At 42.6% G+C, this 26,996-nt stretch overlaps 1 protein-coding gene across 3 annotated transcripts in view; it reads left to right on the top strand.

Moving 5' to 3' along the window:
- The window catches only part of MICU1 (mitochondrial calcium uptake 1), a 182,518-nt gene extending 174,104 nt beyond the window's left edge, over positions 1–8,414 (top strand). For 2 of the 3 annotated variants that reach the window (XM_067552728.1, XM_067552729.1), the window contains exon 12: positions 4,813–8,414. In XM_067552728.1, the coding sequence (XP_067408829.1) occupies positions 4,813–4,973 (161 nt within the window). In that variant the 3' untranslated portion in view covers positions 4,974–8,414. The remainder of the gene's footprint in view (positions 1–4,812) is intronic. The other variant, XR_010920665.1, reaches the window with a different exon arrangement.
- Positions 8,415–26,996: the final 18,582 nt, after the last annotated feature.

Below are 26,996 nucleotides of genomic sequence, written 5' to 3'. Positions count from 1 at the left end.
CCACAGCCTAACTGGCTTTTATCTGTTGTTTTCATTTCTGCTGTCCATTGTGGCAGACAGCTGGCTTCACCCTAGTGGGTCTCAAGTTTCTGCCTCCTGTAATGGGCCATGGTGTCACCAGTTACCCTGTCTTCCCAGGGAGCGGGGTAGGGACCCGGGCCCGCCTGCTCCTCCAGGTCCCAGACTAGGGGCCCTATGAGTAGCAGCTATGTGCTGTTGGCACCGTACTCGCAGCTGCAGTCTTTTCCCCTGGGCTAATTTCTCCCCTTGGTCCTTCTGGCCTCTCAGGCCCTGCTTCCTTGCTACCTGGACTGGGCTTCCTTAACCAGGCCCCTGTGCCTGGGGGAGTATCTCAGTCCTGCCAGGGGCAGGTTTCCCCCTCCTGGGCCCAGTACCTCTCTCAGGACTCCTCTGTTTTTCCACACAACACTGTACTCCTTTCTGCTCCACAGCACACCTACTCCTCCAGCTCCTGCACTGTCTCTCTGGAGCAAAAGGTTTTTATCAGGCACCTGGCTGGGCCTTAACTGGCCTCAGCTGCTCCTAATTGCCCTCTAATGACTCTGGCTAGTCTACAGGGAATAAAGCCTGGATCATTTTGGGGCTTATATACCTCCTTACTATCACTCGCCTATTGCCCTCTACCCTTGCTATATCATACCATCTTATCAATAGCATGAAAGTACTGCTAGACTTTGGCCTTCCATGGCATTATCATTTCATGGTGGTATTCACTCTTTCCTTCACATTATATTATAGTTTGCTGTTTGCGTTATGGTCTGTGTTAAAAGCTTATACCTTTCCAGATAGTTTCGTTAATGACATTTAGTTCTCTCTGAAAGTTTTCATACATCTAACATAGCAGAGTTTGAGCATTTTGTAGGTCAGATTTCTGACTGAATAGCTTACTGCAGTCTATCTTCTGCACCTAGAAACACTATGTGTTTAACAAAATTAGCAGTTATGACCTATTGTTAGTGCTAAATATTCTTATTACCAACACAGTCCTTTACATTTACAGTTCTGTACAAACACTAGCTAATTAATGGTAGCAATTTGCATCGCCAAGCAAGAAGCCTGGAATTTATTCCCAGTAGTTTGCTTTTTCTGGCCTGCCATTGTCACTCAAAAGCAATCTCAAGTTGATTAATGAAGAAAATTACTGGGAGTCTCCAGCTACATAGATGATGACTGCAATGCAGGTCTCAAGAGTGGGAGTTGAAAAATGGTAGTGGAAGAAATCCTAACTCCTCCAGCAGGGATGCTGAATTAACAATTAATAGTTAACGCAATGGCCAGCTAAACTAGTGGATGCACTGGGCCCCTATGCAGCAGACCCAAAGTTCAGTTAAAGAAACTAATTAAGAACCATACTCTCTAATAGCAAACTAGGTTTTCCAGATCACACATATAAGGATTTTATTCCTGCTGTGGTGATTTTCAATAGCCCACTAACTAGTTTAATTTTTCCCTTGTGGACAGAAACTCAGGGCTGGATATTGTCTCTGTGAACAGTAGCGGAAACATTCAGAATTGCATATGTGCCATGTCTTCAGACATTCAAGTAAAACATTACACTCTGGTAATAAGTGGACCATGCAAACCACAGAGGATCCTCTCTGCAATGGCATTCTGTGGAGTAAGCAATGAGTGTTAGTCACACTTGTGTTGTAAAAATGAATGTACTTAACTACAGAGTCACAGTGATCATGTCTGCATAATAATGGTGTGGCAAGCCAAAACTTAATGTGGTTTGTAATGAGACTAGTGAGACGGTCTACTTCAAGTGCTGAAACTCTGAATATGGAGATGCAGTAGCAGCCCTTCAGTGAGTAAGTCAGGTACTTTGTTTACCCAGCCTAGCCTCCTGTGACGTCCTCCTTTCTATGACATCATTGCTGGCAATTGCACTGCTCAGCTGAACAAGCTGATTAGCCAACTCATAACATCACTCCAGCTTCCTGATGGAGCACTGCCACCAAACATATTTTCCTCATGTCATTAGCACTTCAATGAGCATTTTACATCTTCAGAGTACTGTGTAAAACACCCATTGTCATAGTATTTCTGTAAGGTATGTAATAGTAAATAAGAGTTGTTGTTCTTATTTTACATCTGGGGAAATTGAGTTAAGTATCTAACTAAAACCACAGGGCAAATCATTGGCCATGCCAAGAACATAACCCAGGAGATCTTACTGTCTCTCTTACCGTATCCAGTGTATTTAACAGTAAATCAGGTGCTTTTGTTTTAACTGTTGGCTCATCATTTTTTGCTTATGTTTTCTATTAATATCCAGTAGTTCCATTGTGTCCTCAAAGGGGTAAATGTACCGACTATCTGAAAATTGTTAGCAAGGCTGTCAACTAACCCACTTTGATATGATGTCTATCCCCTGATACTGTGCGTGCAAATAGATAGTTTTGTGTTCATGTTGATTACATGATAAATACACAAAGTATGCATCTTTGAAATTGTCCATTTATATCCTTTCTTGCTTCCAGCTTCACATTATTCCTTGTACCTTTGGTAAAAGAAGGTTGAATTACATTTTTCCTAAGTAGTTCAATAGCAATTCCTGATTGGATCTGCAAGCCAGATGTTTTGATCTGTAATTACAGTGAATTGAAGTGTATCCAAATAGTCTCAATTTGCATAGTCTCAGAGGAGATTCTGTTGAATGGTTTGATACCAAACTTTTAGAAAACTATTGCTGTTCGAGAAACCTCTTCAACGATAGTAACATAGCATAAAAGCAGATGCAGAATTCTTTAGTTTGATTTAGCCCATGTACACAGACTTTTCTAAATATGCAGAATCATAGGGAATTTCACTCACCTCTTGATACTTTGGAATTTCATCACCCTCATTTGCATTTGGGAGCAAACAAAATGAAAAAAACCCACCCGAATTAAAAATTATTAATTCAATAAACATATAAATAATACAGTTCCTAGTGTCTGCCAGGGAGATATGTTTTGTTCTAGAAAATATTGGAGAATTGACCTTAAGAAATGAAACTGCTGACATTTTTTTAACAGGGTAGCAAGTCCTGATTGTGAGTTAGTGATCTTGGTGAGGGGGGAGTGCTGAAAGAAAGGGACTTTTGTGATCTTAAATGAGACTACACAGTTTCATCCCATTGGAAGAAGTTAGGCGGTTTCTTTTCTATCAGGTAACATAGAAGCTAAAGGTGGTAAAACTGGATTAAGATGTGGACTGTTAAGACAAAAGGATTGTTTTAAATCAACACAAACAGCAGAAAATATAGTAAGCAATGAGACCCTGTTTTTAGGAATAATTATGGGGTTTTCTTGTTCCTTGCATGAGTAGTACACAAGGTGCAAAAAGTACATGGGAGGGCTTTGTTCAGAGAGTTATATTTCCAAACAGCATTCAGTTTTAAAGCCTCTTAAAACCAGTCTGAATGAATAATATTCTGCACAGTGGATTTTATTGGACTCCTCTGCCCAGTGCACCAATAAGACCATAGGAAATTGGTTGAAATATCTGTAGCCAGATTATTTAAAACAAAAACAATGTTTGTTAGAGCTTTTTAAACCAGGATGGTCTCAAAACTTTGCTTCCTTAGAGTATTTCTTGATTTATGAACAGAGTGGGCACAGGACAGATTCTGCAGCAAAGATACAATTAAAAAGAGACAGGTTATCTCTTACGCAAGAGTCTAAATGACAGGCACAAAGAGGGAAGAAGCACGGGGTGTAGAATTGTCAGGAATCCTTTCTTCTTTCCTTGTCAAGTGGTCTTGAGGAAACAAACATGCCTACAAAATTGATAGTAAACTAGACAGGGATTTTAGACACCTGGATACATACCTGGATACATACCAATTCATTGGAAGACAAAAGGATGGTAAATTTAATTACATCCTGGTTGCTATTACTGAATGGTTCAGCTATATTCATCTCTTGGACCAGATCCTGTGCGCCATTTAGGCCTAAATCAAGAATTACCTCTCTCCTTGTGGGTTCCAGGACTAGCTGCTCCAAGAAGCAGTCAGATATTGTCATGTGCTGCTTGACATAGATGTAAGAAAAATCTGCCAAATTGTAAATGATCACAGATGTGGCTGCACTGCAGTGTGAAAGGTTTTGCCACCTCTTAGTCTCACCAATGCCAACATTAAATATTTGACCAAAATATGAAATGTTCCTTATTGCTGTGAAAACTCTTGGGTCTTTGGAAAATGTCGTTGAACCTGTCATAGACTGAAAGTATGACAGCTCCCTCTGTCATGCATTCTGATTAAAGAACATTGTGTCACAGAGCTCCTGATTGCAATGAACCACAGAGTAAACATTTGGATAAAAGCAGTCATTGTTTCAATTAGTAACTGGGCCTTGCCTGGAAAGGATGCGGAATTGTAACTGGTGATATAATACTGTTAATATTAAATCTGCAAACATTTTGCTCAACTGATTTTCCTGAATTGATCCCATAAGGAGAAGCATTTTTCACATTTTATAAAATGTGAATTGCATGTGAAATTGAAATTCCTTTAAAATTTGCTATTTCTAAACTTCCTGCTGGAAGAGGCCATCATGCCAAAAAGCAGCGCTGTTGTGACACCAGTCATGCAGTGTCTATCAGCAGGAAACTCTGTTAAAGTTTGTACTTTGCTACCAGCACTTTTCACGGTCTGACCTTTCAGGAGTCTAAAGCAAAACATTGAACTACTCTCTTTTTCTACTCTGAAGGAAAGCAAACTTTTAGTACTGCTCTCCAAAGATTTTTGGGCCTTTTATTTTTGTACTTTCAAACTAATGAACATTTTTCTTCCTTTTCCCTTAGGGAATGGAGAGTTGAGTAACAAGGAGTTTGTTGCTATTATGAAGCAGCGACTTATGAGAGGTTTGGAGAAGCCCAAAGACATGGGATTTACACGACTCATGAGGGCAATGTGGAAATGCGCTCAGGAGACAGCTTGGGACTTTGCCATGCCCAAACAATAACTGCAGCAAATGGAAGAACCTGGCTTACAATATGCTAATCTACCTGTACTGCTCCTGCAGAACGTGCCATTGTCAAATGCTCTGCAGATGAACAGTCTTAATGCAGAACTCTGCTGAAGGACGACAGACCCACTGCTGCATTGAACTAGGAAAAAAAACATCCAGAAGACAGACTGTTAATAACCGGACTTTTTCCAAACACCATAACAGAAATTGGAGCCTACTGTATCTTCTGCTTTTATTTTTCTACAGCTGTTGCCTCTTTAATATTAGTCTCTCAGGAAAATCACAAGAATAATTAGTTCTGTATATTGCAGCCACTTGCTTCACATGGCATGCTTCTGTATCCAACAAAACCAGGATTTTATGTAGAATTGAATATTGAAAGCTCAATATTGGTCAGAACAGCCCCCTATGAGTCAAAGCATTAAGCAGTGGAACAGAAATGCCTAGCAGGTCTACTAATAGCAAATCCTAGTCTTCTCCTCCTGAAATATTTTTAGTTTAAATTTTAAGCATTTTTTACAAAAAATGTGTTTTAGAATGCACTTTAGAAAGAGAGCTGGGGTTTATGGAAAACAATATTACTGAAGCTGTCCATCAGATTAAGGGCAGAGGGATCCAGCAAGGGTGAGAGGAGTTCCATAGAACCTGTTTCTACAGGACTGTTTGTTTTCCCCTTTGGATTTCTTATTTTCTCTTGCAGGCTTGGAGTGAAATAGGCATGTGTATGGTCAAGCAGGAGGCTGCGTAGTTACTGCCTTGGATATGAGTTTAAAATGGCTTAATCTTTTTCCCGTCTTTCTCCTTCCTCAGAAGAGCCCTGCCTTGTATAAGCAACCTAACATATAAGCTCTTTATAGTTCTCTTTTTAATAGGAGGCTCCTCCCCCTGTGAGATTGTCCTTCTGCATGGGGTCCTGGTTTAAAAGCTGCTAGTTACTGAATGCTTCAATATTGTAAAATATTACTTTAATTATATTGGCTCACAACAAAAGCAAATGCTCATCTTTCATCTGTGTTTATGGGAAGCCTTGTGACATTTGACTTTGTTGGCAGCAAGTCAATAAAAATCAATCTCTCTCTGCTGAAAATGATCTCCTACTAAATGTGCAAGGAGAAAACACAAAGCATCAGTTTTAGAGAAGGCTGGAATTTGGAATTTTGTGTATTGTCAGTTCTCACTCACTGGTAAATGTTTGTTGTTTTGAAAGGATCTGTTAACTGAGTTTTTATGTGGCCAGTGTTTGACAAAAAAATCCAATAACACAGTGTACCCTAAAGTACACTGATTAGAAAGCTACCTTCCCCCCTTTCACCTCCACACTTCACCCAATCCCAAGTAATAAATAATAATAATAAACAACTGAGCCAGCCCATGTGTACATGCTGGCTTTGCAGTGGAATGGCTTCAGGCATCCGGATGTGGGTTCCACCACATCTCATTGACCCCTGCCTAGGATTTGTGCTCCCCAAAGCAGAGGTCTGTCCTGTTAAAGAAATGTTGAGTGCAGGTCCTCCTAAGAATTTCACCTGTCCCATCACTCTGAATCCTCCTCTCCACTGTAATCTCATATCCTACCATTGTTATATTTGTGTAGCGGTCCAGAGGGCAGATGGACTCCCGACTTTACCATGATTAACAGCTAGGAGGTGAGGAAGCACAATGCAGTAAGATTCCCTAGCTTCTCCACTCAAAGATCTTAGCCCGAGAGATGTATTTGAATGCAATTTTTAAAATTGGGCTTGCCATTATATACCTCAATCAGCTGGACATCAAGCTCTGCTGGTCTAAACCACACCTAGTGCAATAACTCTTAGGCCTTGTCTACACTAGAAAGGGTAGTGGTAATACAGCTTAAACCAGCAAGAGTTCTTTTGCCAATATAGCTTATACCACTTTCCCAAGCAACATAAGCTATACTTATAAAAGGACTTTTATGCCAGTAAGACTGAGTCTACACTAGGACTTTTTCTGGTATAAAAATGTTGTAAAGAATCACACCCCTAATTGACAGTATTATACTGACAAAAGTTTCTCGTGTAGACATGGCCTTTGTATATGACTGACTGTGCTGTAATTGACTGTTCAAACCCTCTGTTTAGACTCCAGCCTTTGCAAAATGACTGTATGCAGCCTATCCCCCTTATTACAGGCATAGCCTTCCCTCTAGGCTCTGGAAATTGGAAATGGAATAACATCCCCGTGGTTATCGTGGTAGATTCTCCCGTCACTGGAAACGTTTAAATCAAGATTGGAAGTTTTTCTAAAAGATGCTCTAGCTCAAACAGGAATTAATTCAGGGAAGTTTTGTGACCTGTGTTGTGCCAGAGATCAGACTAGACGATCATAATAGTTCCTTTGGCCTGTATAATTTATGAAAAACAATTAACCTTGAAATGCTTTGTCACTTCCAAATGGCTGGCCACTGGAACTGAGCACTCTGAAGGCTGGCAGCAGGTCAGTGGGGCAAAGGCTTGAGATTTGCTGCAGGATTTCTGACAGCTAGAAGGGCTTCAGGTCAAAGGTCTGGAATCTGAGACATCAGTTTTGTTAGTGAGGATGAAGATTGGGACATATGGAAGAGGGAAATAGCCCATTAGAGTCCACATCCTGGTAGAGGATGAGAAGTATCAGCAACTGGGAGGCAGAAGGGGAATTTAACCCTCCCACAAACTCTGGATAGGTAGATGAGGCAAGTCAGATTCTTCCTTGGGGTGCTAGGGGAAGACTCCAGCAACTGGAGGAAAACTTGTCAGGCAGTTATGGGGAAATTAGGCTTCTGAGAGAGCCAAGTTACTTGTACTTAGATTTGGCAGCTGGGAAGAGGTGTGAGGCATTGGGACAGTGAGTGGGATATGCATCTGCAGCTGTATACTGTGCCACGTGTCTTAGAGCAATTTACTGAGGCCTCACAGGCTTCTGTCAGATACCAGAATGCAGGGAGATCTGTGGTATAAAATCCTAGACTGATTACATGGCTTAACTGCCTAAATCAACTGCTATTGGCATGGGGATTACCGGTGTAAAGTCAGCCCATGCATTTCAATAGGGCATTAGATACTCCCCACGCGCACACTTCGATCCCATGAGAGGCTCCCTGTCAGTATGCATTAGCAATGTCGTGTTCTGGTGTATTAACTTTGATGGACTATAAGTGCCCAAAGAGCTACAGGTATTAGTATGACTCTGTCATTGTCCAGCATTAAACAATCTTAAATAAGGTTCAGGGTTTGGTATTGTAACAGAGCTGCCACTTACTGAGCACCCCCTCATGGCCAGAAGTCCTCCTGCAGTGTTCTCCCTAGAGCTCCTTATTGCTCTACACAGCCTTTCTTTTATAAGCAGTACCAACCTCCACTTGGAGCTGGTTTAATGACTGCAAACAATTCCACGTAGTCCTTAGTGTCTCAAAAAATAAAGTTCTGCATTGAAACCCAAGAGTTCATACTTATCTCTGGCTCTTTTGCTACCCACACACAGCTGTTCTCCTACCAACATCTATTCTTCACACGGTCACCACTCCTAGCCATTTCTCTCTTGACCTCAGCCTTCCAGCTCTATCTTACTTCTACTACCAGCATTTCTCCTGTTCTGAGGGAGAAGACTGTCTATAAACTGCCCTCCTCTAGAGAGCGCCTCTTAACTGGCCAGAAGAGAAGGGAGCCCTGCTCCACCCAACACTACATGGCTCTTGGTCACAGACTGTAAAGGAACAGTGTCCTGTTTTTGTTTTCTTTTCCCCCATCCAACTACTATTTCCCTGGGACTGCTTTCTCTCTTCCACTTCCTGGGCCTTTATTCATTGCAGCTTCCTGGAACAGGGTCTTCTGGCCCCTCTGTTCTTACAGGATCAGTACAGCCGGTTACGTACCACCCCCCTCAGAGCAGACCCATGGTCCTGCTCTCTATGCTCTGCAAATGCAAGCCCATCCCGGGTGGAAAAAATCTACATTATTTTGTTTCCCTGGCCTATGTTGCACCTTAAAGGTGAAGGGTTGTAGACCCCGGTATCACCTGATGAATTGGAGGTTTGTGTGTTTCATGGCTTCAAGCCACTTCAGTGGATCATGATCAAAGATAAGCATAAAAGGGTTTCCTGTAAGGTAATACTGCAAGGCCACCACTGCCCATTGGGCCACCAGGCATTCCTTTTCAATTATGAAGTAACCTGTTTTTCTGGGCAAAAGTTTGCAACTTAAAAACACAACTGAGTGTTCTTCTGCATCAAATTCTTGCAACAGAACTGCTCCTAGGCCCAGCTCCGATGCATCTGTTTGCATTATAAATGGTCATTCAAAATCAGGACTCCATAGCACCAGTTGAGAGCACAAATCTTTCATCATTTTGAAAGCTTTTCTCCCTGATGAGTCCACTGTACTTGATTTGGCACTGATTGCTTTATTAGATTCATGAGTGGAGCAGCTATCATGAATTGGGGCATGAATCACCAACAATACCCAGCTAAACCCAAAAGGCCCTGTACCTGTTTCTTTATAGTAGGTACTGATCTCTTCCTTAGGGTGTCAACTTTGTCTATCAGAGGCAGAATACATCCATTCCCTAACAAGTATCCCAAGTATTTTGTCTTCTGTTCCTAAATTTACGTTTTTCTGGGTTGGCTGTAAAACTAACTTTTCTTAATGATTGGAAAACTGCCCTAATGTGGTCTAGATGAGTTTTCCACTTGGTGCTGGAAAAATTACTTTACACATGTAAGTATGCAGATGAATAATTTTTGTGCTGTCACTATATATAATCCATAAGTCTCTGGAAAATGCCTAAGGCTCCATAAAGTCCAAAAGGCAACATAATGAAATGAAACAGGCCCAGGGGAATGACAACAGCAGTCTTCTCATGACATTGTGATGTCAGTGGAATTTGCCAATAATCTTTTAAGTCTAACATGGTTAAATATTTAGTCTTCCCCAGCTAATCTAATCACTCATCTATGCAGGGCATGGAGTATGCATCAGGAAATGGCATTAACCCCATAGAAATCAAGACAGAAATGGATTGCCCCGCCTTGTTTAGGCACCAATACAACAGGGCTCTACTCATCACTTTGAGATTCCATGGTGACACCTAATTTGAGCATCTCTGACTTCCCATGCAATCAGTTCTTGCATTTTTTTCTGGTACCCAATAAGTCTTCCTTGCTGGCCTTACCTCTGGGTTGGTATGACTATTATGGGAAATAATTAGTTTTTCCTGGGGCTGATGAAAACACATCATGAAAACTTATTAGTTCTTGTTCTGTTAAGTTCTCAGAGGAAAATATTTCATCCCATCCCCAGGGCCCTAGAACCTCAGAACCTAGACTTAGCGGCTTCTTGCCTGGATTGACCAGGAAACTTTCCCACTCCCACCAGGGTTTCAACCCGTTCACGTGAAAGATGCTTTGTCCTTTCCTTTTGTTGAATGAGTCTTGGGTGCAAATAATTTAGCAATTTAGCATGTTGCCAAACTTAGCAGTGTTGTCAAATAAAAAGCTATAGCTCCTCTCTACATTCACATCAAGTATATGAAACAATAGACTGTCTGTAAACCATCAAACCCCAAGCACATTGCATGACTGAGCATTAGTGCTCCTATTTCACTTAACGAATCCTAATTCTACAGCATTCATGTAATCTATTTAATGAGAGAGCCCAGGTGATCTGAAGAAGAGCTTGAAAGCTTGTCTCTTTCACCAACAGAAGTTGGGCCAATAAAAGATTTTACCTTACCCATCTTGTGTCTCTCATATCCTGGGACCAACTGGACTACAACAACACTGCAAACATATATTTTTGTGTCCATAGGCTCAGCCCTGCACTGTCTTCCAGTGTGAAAATGGTGGTAATCTTTAAATTCTTTTAAATCTGTTTTTACTAATTTTGTTTTGCAGTTATTGAAAGTCACTGCCTACTCATGGGTATGCATTTATCCTTGTGAAAGGTGGAGGTGGTGTCAAAAGGAATCCACATCATAACTGGCTTCGTAGTTGCTAGTTTCCATCAAAAAACAAAGAATTGAATGGGCATGAAGACTCCCACTTGCTTCTTCCTGGTCTTTCCAGCAAAAAGATGAGGGAAGCTTACACTGCTGCTGCTGCCTCTGATCTACTTGCTCTGTGGATAAACTTCTCAAACAGCGGTCTTTGACAGCTGTGGAATCTAATCTGAGAACTACCCCACTGTTAGACTCTCCCTCAATTTTGTTTAAAAAGAAGAAAGTAAAGTGCATGTTAAAGACCACTACAGGATTGAATCCACCAAAAAGCCTCTGCTGTAAATATGAAAAATAATGCATGGCAAGTATGAATTGCAAAGCTCCAATTCTGCTGAGAGCTAGCCGAACCTAATCAGCTGCACTAGCTATAATGTCCTCTCTTTGGGATTTTATACTCCAACAAACACATTCCTGGGTGTGTAGAGCAACCAGAAGCAGGTAGATGTTAAGCAAAAGAAAGAACCACAGGCAAGATCCTTCAGGACAGCCAAGCAATCATCCTCTTGGAGCCAAAAGAGCAGAGCCATCTGCAGCTGTGCAAACTGCACAGTGGTATCAAAGACTGCTGAAAGATCTAAACACAAGTAGGAGCACTCCATTTTTATTCATTGTCGGAAGGTCATTGACTGAGACCAGTGCAGTCTCTGCCATACCCAGCTCCAAAGCTGGATTGAAGTTGAGAAAACCTGAGGATTCCAGGTCCGGAGTTGCTTTGATGCTAACTTCTCTATAATCTTCTTAAAAGGGACACTGGTGATTGAATGATAGTAAGTAGGAGTCCCAGCGTCAAGATAGACGCTGATCAAGAAACAATTGCTTGTTTAAGAGATGCTGTGACCCAGCCTCCTGAAGAGAGAAAGTGAATGATACTTTCTGCTAATACTAGGTCCTGTGTGAGACGAGATAATAGAAAGGTGGCCCAGATTTGGGGCCCTGTACTTTGTTTCCAGTCTCAGTAAGGTCTGTTCTATGTCCTACCATGCTCTTGTCTGTTCTTCAGCACTCCGGGACTAGTTTCTGTAGAATAGGATCCTCTGCAGAAAAGGATATAGTGAGACAGCTAGGGTAAGGAGGCGAGAACTAAAATCCACAGGGGATGGGTATCATTCTCTCAAAATTGCAGCAACATCTCCAGTTACGCTTTCTACTCAAAGCGAGCATGGGGATGGGAAGAGAGAATGTGCTGACACTAGCCACTGCTGCTCACTCATGGTGCAACAGTTCCTGTTTCTCCTCCAAATGGCTAACATGTATGAGATCCACTCATTCCTAATGGCCAGAGCACAAATATTTCCTCTAGAATTCCATACAGCAGTTTGCTTCATATGTGCCTCATTTGCACTGACTTGGAGGTAAACCCACTAGATGAGTGACACACGGAGAAGGAGAGACTTCTAGGACTTCTTTTATTTGGTTGATGTATTCTTTGCAATCCCTGCCTGGATGAAGAAAGCAGGCTGGATATCGGAAAGAAGCAATGATACGCTAGAGCAGTGAAGAATAACTGGCCGAAGTTCTGGAGCTCAGCTGCCTCTAAGCTTTGATTTATGTGCTCCCGATTAAATGGTTAAAATAAGGAATAAAATCAAACTGAGCTCTTTAAAGTTCGAGCCTCCAGGGCAGCAACAGATAATTTAATTTAATGGAGGACTGTGAGTAACACGAGTGATAAAACTGAAGACTTTATTCAATAGAAAACAATTAAGCAAAGGCATTACAATATAACCATACAGCACGATAGTCACATTCTAAGATGAAATGTGGCAGAAAGATGGAGTAATAAGAAAGATAGGGATCAGTGCCAACCCCAGGGTGAAGAATTGGGTGAAAACTCATTTGCCTTGGCTGTTTGGTGTTGACCCAGAAAGGAGAACTGGCGATTTCTGTGCTTGAGATATCACTAGCAAATGGCTTTAAAAAAGCCATTGCCACAACTGCCATCCACAGATCCAGGTGCAGATTACATAAGATGGAAGTGTAAAAATAAAACAAATCTCCAGGTCAGAACTGCATGTAATGCAGCTAAAGACTTTCTTCAGGCAGGATGTTTAAAAGTAAAACTAGCCCTATAGCTAAAAGAACAATTCTGCCATCTGCTGTGCAGATTGAGTTAAAGCAGCCCAAATTGATTTAAAACTCAGAGGTAGAGTAAGGGCATGTCTACACTACAAACTTAAGTCAATGTCTGTTAGGTTGATTTACAGCCTCCGCGGTAATTACTGCGCAGGTTTGTGTCCACCCTGCCCTCCTTCTGGCACTGGTGTGTGTCCTCAGCAGGAGCTCTTCCACCAACCTAAGGGGGTTAGATCTCCAGCAGGGAGCCAGGAGCTTCAATGCAGCCTTACGTTGACCTAACTCTGGCGTGTAAACCAAGCCCGAATCGGGGGGAATTTGTCTTAGTCCTTGCAGTTCAACTTTCCTTTGAATGTGAGTCATGGAGCCTTTGCCTTTTGCCCCATATTACCTTGTCTACATGTCATAAATTAGTGCCTTCATGCCACTGAAGTAGAGTTGCAGATAAAAAGGGTGAAAAGTTGTAAATGATTTAATATCTCTCGGCCAAAACCTTTGTGTGCCCAAAACAGTTATACATTTAAAATGTGTCCGAGAACTTAGAAAATGGGGTTTCGGTCACTTGGAAAGGCTGAATTCTGTAACCCTATGGCCAAGAGATATCCGTCCAGAGGCAAATATAAAACCAGCAGAGGGCAAGCAGTCCTCACTGTAGGCCCTAAGCAAAAACATTTTGAGCTCCCCCATCCCTCACCCACCTCCTAAAACCACTAACTGCATTATTTTCACAACCCAAAAAACTTCCCAACACTTCACCTACTAATACACTTATTCAAATGGTCATGTTAAATAAGACGAATGGTATTTGGGGGTAATATTAAATCAGGGCCTCCTGGAGCTGCTTAGGGCCCTAAAGAGCTGCTTAGTCTACTTACGGCTAGTGCCAGCGCCTGTTCAAGTTCCAAGCTTGTAACCAGGAATTCTGAACAACCTGCACGGAAGTTATTTTACTGACAAAACTTATGGGAATTACATGGAGAAAAAAGTTTTCTCCTATGAGTATAGGCATTGTAGTGACTACATACACACAAAAAATTCCAAAACGTAAGTAAATCTTGGATGTAACCATTCAAATACTATATAAATCATAGTGAGCAGTGGGATAGAGAGCATTTTCTACTCTGCAAAACATCACTGTAAAAGAAGAGGAAAGCTTTGTTATATTACAAACAAGTTAAATGAAACAAATGCAATCAGTTTGCTTACTTCCAAAAATATATATTCAGAAACATAAGTAATAGTAAATGTTTTTTATATTGTGCATTCAAAACAAAATTGTCTCATAGAGCATTTACGTAACAGCAATGTAAATGTGTGCTGATTAATGCTTGTTACTATAATTCAGCCTGAAAGAGCTTGTTCTTTTAACAAAAGCTAACTAGCCATGGAGTTGGGGGGGAATAAAATTCTCAATAAAATTGCATCCCCATGCTAACTCCTGGATGTGGCTTATTGTTCGATGCTTTGTATAATAGTGTGGTGCTATATACATTATATAAGCAAGAAAGGGTAAGGAGATGAAGATTTCAAAGTAACACAAGAAAAGACAGTTCTTTCAAATATGCTTATAGTTGCCATTGAAACTGCATGCAACCAATAAATATAGATAGCCCTAATTAAACCACTTTAATTATTCACTTGATCAAATCAGGGCCCAAAGCATAATTTTTTTCAGGCCCAGTACAAACCTGTAACATGGGCCCCCCTTCCACACACATAATGGGGGTTGCAGCCTGGGCTGGGCCAGGCCCCCCAGAGCCTCCAGGCCCCGGTAAAGTGTACCCTTTTTTCTCCTCCATGTGGGGACCCTCGATCAAATATAACATGACTGAACAAAAGAAACATTTACAGTTCTGTATTGCATTGAGTGATCGTGTACACATGCTGACAATATATTTTTGGTAATATTAATGAAATACATGGCCAGTGCTGATTAGCCTTTGTGCCCAATCATTTCCACAAGGAAAGTAATCTACCAATTAGTACAAAGGAGTGATTATGGCAGATACTTAGGAAAAGATTCATGCTCTTTAGTTTAAACACAGTGAATAAAATAAGACAAGTTGTCTAGTGACAAAATGCTTTTACTATTTTCTTCATGAGAGAAGGGCAATGACCTGCTTAAGCGCTCTTTAAAGGTCTCGCTAACAGGCAAAATTGACTGTCCTCACTCCCACACTGCAGCCAAAATGGCTAATGCAACCCTTATATATGTAAACAGAGTATATATGTAAACAGAGTGAGCAGGAAGTGGATTTCATCTCTGTGTGTGGCATTGGCAAGACCAATGCTGGACTACTACGTACAGTTTTAATGGCTGCATTTTTAAAATGTTGAAGAATTAGAGAGGATGTAGAAAAGAGCCATAGAAATTATTCAAGTTTTTGGAGAAAATGCCTTGCAAGTAGAGACTTAGAGCTAAATCTGTCTAGCCTATCAAAGAGATGACAGAGAGGTGACTAATGGCTGGGAGTTAAATTCCAATTAGAAATAAAGCATACATTCTTAACAGGGAGAGTGATTAATCATTGGAACAAACTACCAGACCAGATGCCTTTCTAGAAGATATTTAGTCAAACATATGTTATTGAGCTTAATACGGAGGTAATGGTGAAATTTCATCATAAATCTGTTCCGTCCTTATGTGCCAACGCCTGATAATATCTAAACTAACAGTGCCAAGCCCTAGACAATATGTCAAATGTGGTAAGGTTCTGGGATATAATCCACCAAGGGCTTTAAAAATTAAATCAATAGCTTTAAACTCTACCTGCCAAACACCAACAAAACAGCATGTAGATGGAATCTTCTCTGTCTACACCTGTCAATAATCCTGCTGCTGCTGCATTCTTCACTTGCTTGGAGAAACAGATCTGCTGCTTCAAGTAGGCTCTGTTTAGTGCATTGCAGTAATCCAAAACTGCACCAATTGTGGCACCAATGTTCCACGACCACAAGGCTGCAGTCTGTTAATATAAGATGTATTTTTAATAAGCTGTCTTGACAATGGCTAAGTCATTTCCTGGTCAAAGATCATACTGAAGTTTAGTCCTAGACCAGCCCTGTGAGGCAAGTTCTTGTCAAACACTAGGAAGCCTAGGATGATGTTCTCCTGCCCGAAACAACACACATCATGTCAGTTCTGCTAGGACTTGCTCTGCTAGTTGCTAATCATCTGATCCCAGGTTACAGTACAGGTTACAGTTCTTTGGGCATGACAGAAAGTTCTTGCAGGCCAGATAAGGAATACTGGGTAGTGCCTATATCACAATTATAGCTTGGATGGTGCTATTAAAAAAAAAAATAGTAACATCCAAATACTGAAGAGCATTTGAAACAGTTCACGCTACAACCCTTGGAGCACATCACATGTAATCTCAACCCAGGGCCGAAAGAGCTATCCCAACATTCTCACCTCAAGGACTCCCTATGACCAGGATTTCCATGACCACTACATAACACTCCTCTAAAACAATGGAAGTGCCCACAGCAAGAGCAAGGCTTATGATAGAAGAAGACAGAGGTTTCTTGGCAGCTGGCCCATGGCTTCCACAAGGTGAGATGGACACGGATTTAGCACCTTCAGGATGAAATACAGGCTGTATCTATTTCTCCAGCTCGGCTTTGCCACAACACATTTAATTTTCAAATACAATTATGAAACTTCTGTTTGACACACCTGCTCCCAGCCTTCCTCATCCCTCTCTTCCAGCTTGCTTCATCCCTTTTCCCAGCAGGATGCTAGCACAGCCAACAACTTGCCTCTTGTCTGGAGGTGTGGAGGGTTGGTGGATGAGGTAGTACATGGTTAAAACAATGAGTTTTCAGCCATGCGGAGAGCACATAGGACAGCATTTTAAGGGACTGGAAACCTGTTGTTAATTCATGCACCTATGTCTTCTGGGCCTGAGCCAAAGCTCACTGAGGTAAACTGGAATCTTTCCATTGATTGCCATGGGGTTTGGCTCAGGCCCCAGATTAGCAGGGACTATGAAATACTATGGCACCACTCTGAGCTCCGGAAAGGGAGAGAATGACTCTTCAGGGGAATAAACTATATTGATATTGAATGCTCTGAGGTCTGGAAAACTTGTATTTTTATGGTGAGAGACTTAAGAAGCTCAATCTCTTTAGTTGGTATGAGAGAAGGTTAAGAGGTGACTTGATCACAGGGTTGACGTACTGACGTGGAGAAGATATTTCTGATAGTAGCCAGCTCTTTAATTTAGCATAATAAAGCATAGCAAAATCCAGTGGTTGAAAATGAAAACTAGACAGATTCAGGCTAGAAATAAGGTGACAGTGAGGGTAATTAACCACTGGAGCAATTTATCTATGAACATAGTCAATTCCCCAACTTGAAGTCTTTTAAATCAAGACTGGATGTTTTTCTACGAGATACACAGTAGTTCAAATGGAAGTTTTGCGCTTAATGCAAAAGTTACTGGGTGAGCTACTATGGCCTATGTTATGCAGGAGTTCAGACTGGATGAGCCTAATGGGCTCACCAGGCCTTAAGCACCTTTATATCACTATAACTGTGTCCACAATAAGAGGTTATACCACTTGAATTATATCTGTTTCTGTATCAATATAATTAAATTAGTCACAACAGTGTAGAGAAGCCTTCATTCACTCAGCAGAACCAGAAGAGGAAATAATATTAGTCCAGAAATTTGCTAATCACTCTTTAGGTGTCAGAAGTACCTTGTTCTGTATTGCCCAACATACAAGGGTGAGACAAAGGCCTAAAGAAAACAATGGCAACTTGAAATTCTGAAGGTCACCTTTTTTAGCATAAATAATATTTTCTGAATCTACATTTAACCTTCATTATTTCTACCATTTAGAACAATTTCAGGGAGACTTGTGCTGAAGCTATTGTAATTATTCTTATTCTTATTGGTATTACTGCGGTGCCTAGGAGCCCTAACCTTGAACCAGGACCCTACTATTCTAGGCACTGTACAAAGAGAGTCTCTGACTCACAGAACTTACAGTCTAAGTATAAGATGAGACAACAGATGGATACAGACAGATGAGGGGGAACAAGTAAACTGAGACAATATTGGTCAGTACAATAGGCAGTGGTCTCTCCACATTAGCAGCCAAACAGTTGTCAAGGTTTATGTAGCCATCATGGCAAAGGGAAGTTTTTAGGTCAGATTTGAAGGTGGGTGAGAGCTTTGTGGATATTTATGTGTGGGGTAGCAAGGGAGAGAGCAGGAAAGTGTTTGTTCTTTTTCTACTTAGCACTCTTTGGCTCTTGATCTCAAGACATTGTACAAAGGTAAGCACTATTATCCCTATTTTATATACAGGGAGACTGAGGCACAGATGGCAAACTGACTTGCCACAGGTCAGACATCAAGTTAGTGACAGATCTGTGAACAGAACCCATGTTTACTTATTTCCAGTCAAGTGTTTACTCATTGGACCATGCTCTTTCTTCCCCCACCCACCTCAAATAACATTTTCATGTTAATTTGAGAAAGTCCAAAACTAAAGCATCTTTTCTTTAAGTTTAATAGATCTCCCTTTAAGTGGTCTTTATTTGTAAATGTGGTGCATGGGCTAATGCAGTTGTATTGTCACATGCCTCCAGGTCATTCTTTAGTCAGGTATAAACCTGTTTGATACCATCAATATCACTTTAAATCGGAGTTTGAACTAACAGTTTAGAAACACTGTAAGGGCCTTTGAACAGTTTAAGCACGTTGGTTAGTTCACCCTTAAAACAATGCAGGCATCTTACCACAGAGCCTGAGTTTTCATCTGTACAGCTGTTCACCATGTATAATAAGGGGCAGTTGACCTGCGAGTAAATAACCTCAACACTGAACCACAGAAATTAGCAATGGGAAAGACTTTTAGATTACATAGTCCATCCTCCTGCATGTCCAGGATTGTTCCCTACTTTGTCCAGTGTACTGTAGTGTTCCAAACAACAGGAAGTCCATCACTTCACTACACTCATGATGGAATAATTAGCTAGAGCTAAGTCAGGAACAACTTCTTATGCAGCCCAAATTTTCTGAAGCTCATTTTCATTCTATTATTCTTAGGTATCCTGTTACACACATTGAGCAATGTCTCAGAAGGAGCCAGTACTCAGTTTGCCTTGTACATGTGTTGAAAGGGTTATTTTGAAGTGATCAAACAGTAGCAAATCTGTATTAATGATAGAGTTTTCACACAAGATTTTGAGAGACAAAGCAGACTGCTCAAAAGACCAACTCGGATTCTTTCCTATCCAACTGCCCTTTAGGCTAAGGGAAGTGCACTGAGCTGGGAGTCACGAGAGAATGAGTTCTGGTCTCCTACACACTGATGGTTTTTTTGTCCACACCTTAGTGAGCAAGGCCACATCCCATATTCTGGAAGGCAATTAAGTATCATTCCCCCATTTTACAAATAAACTAAGAAGCAGTCCAAGCTCACTTTAAAGAGAGCTGGGAATAAAAACCACATCTTTCATATGACAGACCAAATCTTATCCTTTTAGCTGCACTGCGTTTCAGAATGAACATGCCAAACCTATGGGCTCAAGTGTCCTATCAGGTACCACTGTTGTAACCACCTGATAACCCTCCCCCTGAGCCTGCAGCAGACCCTAGGAATTATGATCTCCAATAGTTTATTGGTGCTGAGCAAATGGTTGTCTAACCCACTGACAAAGAATGTGGCAAGTCTCCCTCCGGTGGCTTGTCCACCAAGAACTGTCAATCATAGCTGGGGTGACCAGATAGCAAGTGTGAAAAGCTGGGACAGGAGGTAGGGAGTAATAAGCACCTATATAAGACAAAGCCCCAAGTATCAGGGCTGTCCCTATACAATTTGGACATCCGGTCACCCTCGTTATAGCATGACGTGCAACAAAACACAGGTGTTCTGCATTTTGGTCATTTGTCATACAGTTCAATTGCATGTGTCCAACATTGGCAGGCTTGAGAGGAATACTGAGTGATGCTGGTTTAGGTCAGGGACTTTACTTGTCTCCCATCCCTACACTCCAATAAAGCTCAGTCCATACACATATACTTTCTTGTGAGCTATCCCAGGGAAGGGTCAGAAATAACCGTCATTTATACTGCTGTGTATGAAGCATAGCGATAGGAATATACTTGAGTAATGCACCTTTCATTCCTTTATTTTTCTTTTAGAAGCAAGAAAGTGTATGACAGCCAAGACAGTTATAAAAATAGAGACTGAGTGCGTTTATCTTGTCGGGCTGTGCTTTTTATGCTGTCTTTGATCATAGTATGTCTCTGCAGCTGCTGTATTCCTTCATTGTATGTTCTCTGTTGCAAAGTTAAGGTCACTGGTTCAACCTCTTTAGTATAAAATGCTGAAGACAGCCCTTTCCCGTATTAATAGTAAAATTCAATCTCCATTTTTAAATCTTAAAATGTCTCAGTTGTTCATTAAGAGGATAATCAGTGCCAGCGATGTCTCTGTGCCATGTATCCCCAATCTGAGCCATGTCCCACTATTCTTATTCTCTGTTCTCCTCTTAATCTCTGTAGGTTTTGGTGAGTTATAGTTAAAATGTAAATTATAACCTTGTTCTGATTTTCTTAAATTATAGCTTCGCTTCTCTATTTCCTCTTCCCAAACTGTCTTTCTAAAGCATTTCTTTCCAGGCCTAATCTGAATGCTTTAAAGTTTAAACAACTCTCTCGTCAGCCCCATTCTCACACTCCATTGTCTTGTTCCAGAGAGGTAACATTCCTGCTGGTAACAAATGTGCATCATGATTCCAGAATTCTATTCCCCTACTCAGCCATTCACTCTACAGCCTTAAGCAAATCACTTCACCTCTTTCTTCCCCTTCTGTAAACTGGGGATTCTTCTTCGAGTGCTTGTTCATGTCCATTCCACTATAGGTGTGTGCACGCCTCCGTGCACGGTTACCCGGAACTTTTTTCCCCTTAGCAGATCCCGTAGGGCCAGCTCTAGTGCCTTCTGGAGCCCCACACACTTGCCGCGGTATATAGGGCGCTGCTGGCCCTACGCCCCCTCAGTCCCTTCATTCCGCCCGTGACAATTGCTGGAACTAGCCTTGCTCGCAGCAAGTACTATTCCCCTTGTTTGGACTTGTTTGATATTCTAAGTTAGTTTTAGTTAGTTAAGTAGTTGTTAAGTGTTGTTAAGAACAGTTAGAGACAAGGCCCGGTCGCCGGGATTCAAGCCGTGTGCCTCCTGCGGGAAGACCTTCCTGCTCAGCAACCCCACGACCGCTGCCTTAAGTGCTTGAGGGAAGTCCACAGGAAAGAGAAGTGTAAGATCTGCAGGGCTTTTAAACCGAGGACTCAAAAGGACCGAGAGATCCAGTTGAAAGCCCTGTTGATGGAGGCAGCGCTCCGCTCGGCGTCTGAGCCGACCAGCTCCACCTCGGCACAGAGCGTGACATCTGTGCAGAGCGCACCGCCGGCACCAGGCTCAACTTGGCACCGCGCAAAATCGGCGGCACCGAAGAGGAAGAAGCAGCATGCGGAGTGCAGACACTCTCCTGTGCCGTCGGTATGGACAGGGTCGAGGTGGAGATGCACCGGACCCGGCCCGTTGAGCCTTCTCCAGTGCCTGCATCTCTGATCAGGGAGACTCCCCAGACTCCTAGGAGTGGGAGAGTGCCCCTGCCAATGCCATTGACACCAGAGGCTTTTCAGGCGGCAAGAGCCTTGTTGGTCTTGCCCACGCCACCTCCGCCCTCCCCTCTGCCGAGAGAGAAGGGGCCGGTATCACGGGGGAAACCCGCATTGGGTCCCCTTCATATGGCGGTGGAGTTCCTCAGAAGGTCGTTCCTACCCCGCCACGACTGGTCGTTGCATCCAGAGGTGGTGGCTATGATCTTCCAGAAGTGGGGCGTTCCCCAACTGGACCTATTCATGTTGGCCTGGAACACGAAGTATCTGAGGTTCTGCTCGCTCCGGGGTTGCGAGACTAAGTTGATCTCCGACACATTCCTCATGGACTGGACGGGGACCCTCATGTATGCATTCCCGCCCATTCTGCTCCTACCCAAGGTCCTGCTGAAAATAAAGAGGGACAGGGCAACTGTTATAATCATCACTCTGGCCTGGCCGAGACAGCACTGGTTCAGCATGCTGCTGGACCTTTCGATTGCCCCACCCCTGGAGCTCCCAAGGCAACACGACCTTGTATCCCAGGACCACAGTCACCTGTTGCACCCGGACCTGGATTCCCTGCACGTCATGGCCTGGAGGCTCTGTGGCTGACGGAGGGAAAGAGAGCTTGCTCGATGCAGATCCAGCAAGTCCTGCTTGGCAGCAGGAAACCTTCCACACAGGTCGTGTATTGGGCTAAGTGGAGGCGGTTTACCTGTTGGGCAGAGTCCCGGGGTATTCCACCCAGTCTCTCACCTATACAGGCAATCCTGGAGTACCTTCTTCAGCTAAAGCTCCAGGGTCTGGCGCTGGCCTCGCTGAAGGTTCACCTGGCAGCCATTTCGGCCTTCCATCAGCCGCTACAGGGGAGATCGCAGTTCTCCCATCCCATGTCGGTCAGGTTCCTCAAGGGGGTAGAAAGGTTTTATCTGCAGGTCTATGACCCAGTGCCTCCCTGGGATCTCAACATGGTCCTCTCGAGACTCACGGGGCCCTCCTTCCAACCCATGGCTTCATGCCCTCTGCTCATGCTTTCATGGAAAGTAGCCTTCCTGGTGGCCATTAACTCAGCCAGGAGAGGCTCCAAGATTAAGGCCTTGACCTCGGAGCCCCCTTATACAGTATTCTATAAGGACAAGGTCCAGCTGAGGCCACATCCAGCCTTCCTACCTAAGGTGGTTTCCCAATTTCATTGCAACCAAGATATTTTTCTCCCATGTTTTTTCCCAAACCTCACGGTTCGGAGGAGAAGAGGAGATGGCATTCGCTGGATGTGAGACGAGCCCTGGCCTTCTACATCGAGCGTACAAAGCCGTTCCGGAAATCAACGCAGCTCTTCGTCGCAGTGGCCGACCGGATGAAAGGCTCACCTGTCTCCACCCAGCGCATCTCCTCGTGGATTACATCATGCATCAAGTTCTGCTACGAGCAGGCGAGGGTGCCGCTTCCGGGAACCATCACAGCGCACTCAACCAGAGCTCAAGCCTCATCTACGGCCTTCCTAGAGAGAGTGCCCCTGCAGGACATCTGCAAAGTCACCACCTGGTCGTCGATGCATACCTTCATGTCCCACTATGCCATCGTCCAGCAGGTGAGAGAGAACGTGGGCTTCGGCAGAATGGTGCTGAGGGCAGCTCACCGATAACTCCTACCCACCTCCAAGGTACTGCTTGTTAGTCACCTATAGTGGAATGAACATGAGCAAGCACTTGAAGACGAAAACAAGGTTACTTACCAGTAACTGATCTTCTTCGAGATGTGTTGCTCATGTCCATTCCACAACCCACCCCCTGTCCCTGCTGCCGGAGTTGGCAGAAAGAAGGGACTGAGGGGGCGTAGGGCCAGCAGCGCCTCATATATTGCGGCATGGGCACGGCGTTCAAAGGGGCGCCAGAGTCGGCCCTACGGGATCTGCTAAGGGGAAAAAAGTTCTGGGTAACCGTGCATGGAGGCATGCACACACCTATAGTGGAATGGACATGAGCCACACATCTCGAAGAACATCAGTTACAGGAAAGTAACCTTGTTTCATACCTGCCTCTTACAGCCATTATGAGATTCAATTAACTGTTTATGCAGCACTTTGAGATCCTCAAAAGGACTAGACAAGTGCAAGATTTGATTAATATTATCACTTTAAAAGTCCCACGAACACTACAAATAATAATAAATGGAACTAAAACTGAAAATGACCCCCTCAGACCTAACAATGGGACACCCATTTTGGAAGCTGCCCCTTAGCCAGTTGCTATTGAAATATGGATGACAGTTTTAACAAAAGGTACAAATAGGGTGCTGTGATATTCCTGGATTTTTCAGAAGCAATGTCTTTGTTGTGTTCTTATCAGATGCTTATTATAAGTAGTTAAACTAGCAGACGGTATTTCCTGATATGGAAAGAGAAAGCAATTTACTACCTATAATATCAGCAGTTACAGTCAATAGCATGATGATGGGTGCTTTAGATAGATAATATATGGCAATGCATGCATCATTCCAACTGACAGGGACTGTTTTATCTATACAGAATATAAATAAGGAGCCCTTGACAATGAGAATGATGCATGGGTGTTCGTGAGGTTGATACAGATTTAATTGTAAAAAAAATGGCAGAGTCATTTGAATGTAGGTTGGCTCTCCTCTAACATGGCTTGTCTCGCTTTCTCTGTGCCCATTCACCCTCAAATAGCATTATCGTAGCTAGAAGAAAAATGTCCAGCACACTTGGACACATTTTTTTCTGCAATGCAGAACATTTGTTTACTACATGCCTTGTTGTGTATTGTTTGAAAGTTTGCTTAATTAGAGCACATTTATTTTATTGTGGCCATCATATCATCTGTGTATACTACATAAATTAAAATAAGATGCTGCCAACAGCTGACACAAATCAACTTCCCCTCAGTCTCTTCCAGTTCCACCCACAGATCAGATCAATATTCTATTACAGGCTCCATTTACAAAAAACTAGAGTAAATAAAAATCTTACCCTTTGTCCTACAAATTGCCAAATGCTGGCTTTGGCAGATTGAGAGGATGTGAATTCCAGAGCCAAGGACTGGGGACAGACTGCAAGAGTGTTCTAGCAGAATGCACCTGTGGAGATGAACCACAGAGAAAGAGGTGGTCTCTGCACAAGCTTGGTTCCAGGTTATCCAGGGCTCTATCAATGAGAATAAACACTTTGAAGTGCACGTGAAAGAGGACTGCAGCCCAGGACAGAAGGTCTGGAATACATGACTTGGTACTGCATGACATTTTGATTAAAAAACTAGAATGATATAAAATTAACATGGCACACACTAACTGAATTAAAAACTGGCTAACTGATAGGTCTCAAACTGTAACTGTAAACTGGGAATAGTCATCCAGCAGGTGTGTTTCTAGAGGGGTGCTGCAGGCATCAGATCTTGGTCCTATGCTATTTAACATTTTTATCTGATGACTTGGAAGAAAACAAAAAATCATTGCTAATGCTTACAGATGACAAATTTGGGGAGTGTTATTTAACAGAGGACAGGTCACTGATACTGAGTGATTTGGATCAGTTGGTAAACTGGGTGCAAGCAAATGTAAATGTATTCAACTAGGAACAAAGAACATAGGCCATACTTACAGGATGGGGGGCGCTATCCTGAGAAGCAGTGACTCTGAAAAAGATTTGGGGGTCATGGTGGATAATCAGCTCAACATAAGCTCCCACTGTGATCCTATGGCCAAAGGTACTAATGCAATCCTTGGATGCAAAAACGGGAATATTGAGTAGGGGCAGAGAGGTTATATTACCTCTATATTTAGCAATGGTGACACTGCTGTGGAATTATATGTCCACTTCTGGTGCCCACAATTCAGGAAGGATGTTGATAAATTGGAGGGGTTTGAGGAGCAACAAGAATGTTTAAAGTATTAGAAAACATGCCTTATAGTGAAAGACTCAGAGCTCAATTTATTATCTTAAAGAGAAGGTTAAGGGGTGGAATGATTAGTCTGTAAGTACCTACATGGGGAACAAATATTTAATATCAGCTCTTCAATCTAGCAGAGAAAGGTGAAATATGATCCAATGGCTGTAAATTGAAGCTAGACAAATTCAGACTGGAATTGTGTGAGGGTAAATTAACCCCTGGAACAATTTTTTAAGGGTCATGGTGGATTCTCCATCATAGACAATTTTTAAATCAAGAATCAATGTTTTTCTGGAAGATATGCTCAAGGATTTTTTTGGGGGGAAGCTCTATGGCCCTTGTTATACAGAAGGCAGACTAGATGAACACAATGATCCCTTCTGGCCTTGGAATCTATGAATTTAAACACTGCTCCACTGGCCAGCACAGCAAATTGAACAGCCGCATTCTGCACTACCTGAAGTCTGAGTGAGCCCAAGCACAGCAAATTACAGGAATCCAGAATGGATAGTGCAAAGGTATGGATAATCAGGGTGAGTTTGGCATAACAAAAAAAAGAGCACAGTATCTGGGCCAGCTGAATGGGGTAAAAGGTATTCCAGGCTACTGCTGCTTTCTGGGAATCCAGGAGCAGGATGGATCCAATAAGACTCAAACAATATGAATCACTGAAACAAAGAGATGGAGTCTTTGGTCTGCTAAGCAATGAAATGTGGCCTTAAAACAGCTGGAGATGGCCAGTGGAGAATTCACTCCATTGTAAAGGGGGACCCTCTACCAGAGGGTATCTGCTCTGCTGCCTCTTGTCCCAGCTGCCTCCACCCTTGGCATAAGGAGAAGGAGGGAGCATATCAAGGGCATTCTGGGAGCAGGGCATGAGTGGAATAGAGGGGGCATGGCAGAGTGCAGGTCCCTAGCTTGAGCTAAAGTTGAGAGACTCTGAATCAGGGAGTTCTACCCTTTCGCAGTTGTCTGAGCGCTGCTGAGCTGGAGTGGAGAATCAAGCCCATAGTTTCAGTTCACAGAAGTTTCTGCTTCAATGCAGGATTTATTTGTCTATGGAGGAGCTTTGTGGGAAGGAAGAAGGCTTGAGTTTTCTTTTCGAAGCAAAGATTGAGCTCCATGTAGTTGGAGAGACTTTTTTGTTTCCTGGCATTAGTGCAGATTTGTACACGGTGTAACTCCACGGACCATACAGGATTTACTCCAGAACTAATTGAGTGTGTCAATTCATTTAATTTAAGTGACATATATGCACCTACAAATCCCCTTTGCAAATTTAAATCAAGGGTGAGATTATCCCCCTTCCAGAGAGGGAGCAATCATCCACCTCAGGAGTTCCTCAAGATCCTCCTCTATACTGAGGAGCATCTCTCTCTCTTATTTGAACTGAAACTAACCAGATCATTTAATTGAGGTTTGCA

The sequence above is a fragment of the Emydura macquarii genome, unplaced genomic scaffold (assembly GCF_026122565.2).
Source record: "Emydura macquarii macquarii isolate MOO-44397 ecotype Brisbane River unplaced genomic scaffold, CSIRO-AGI_Emac_v2 contig_1390, whole genome shotgun sequence".
Lineage (NCBI taxonomy): Eukaryota > Metazoa > Chordata > Testudines > Chelidae > Emydura > Emydura macquarii.
Note: the sequence above shows the minus strand (reverse complement) of the source record. Positions and strands in the feature narration are given on the sequence as shown.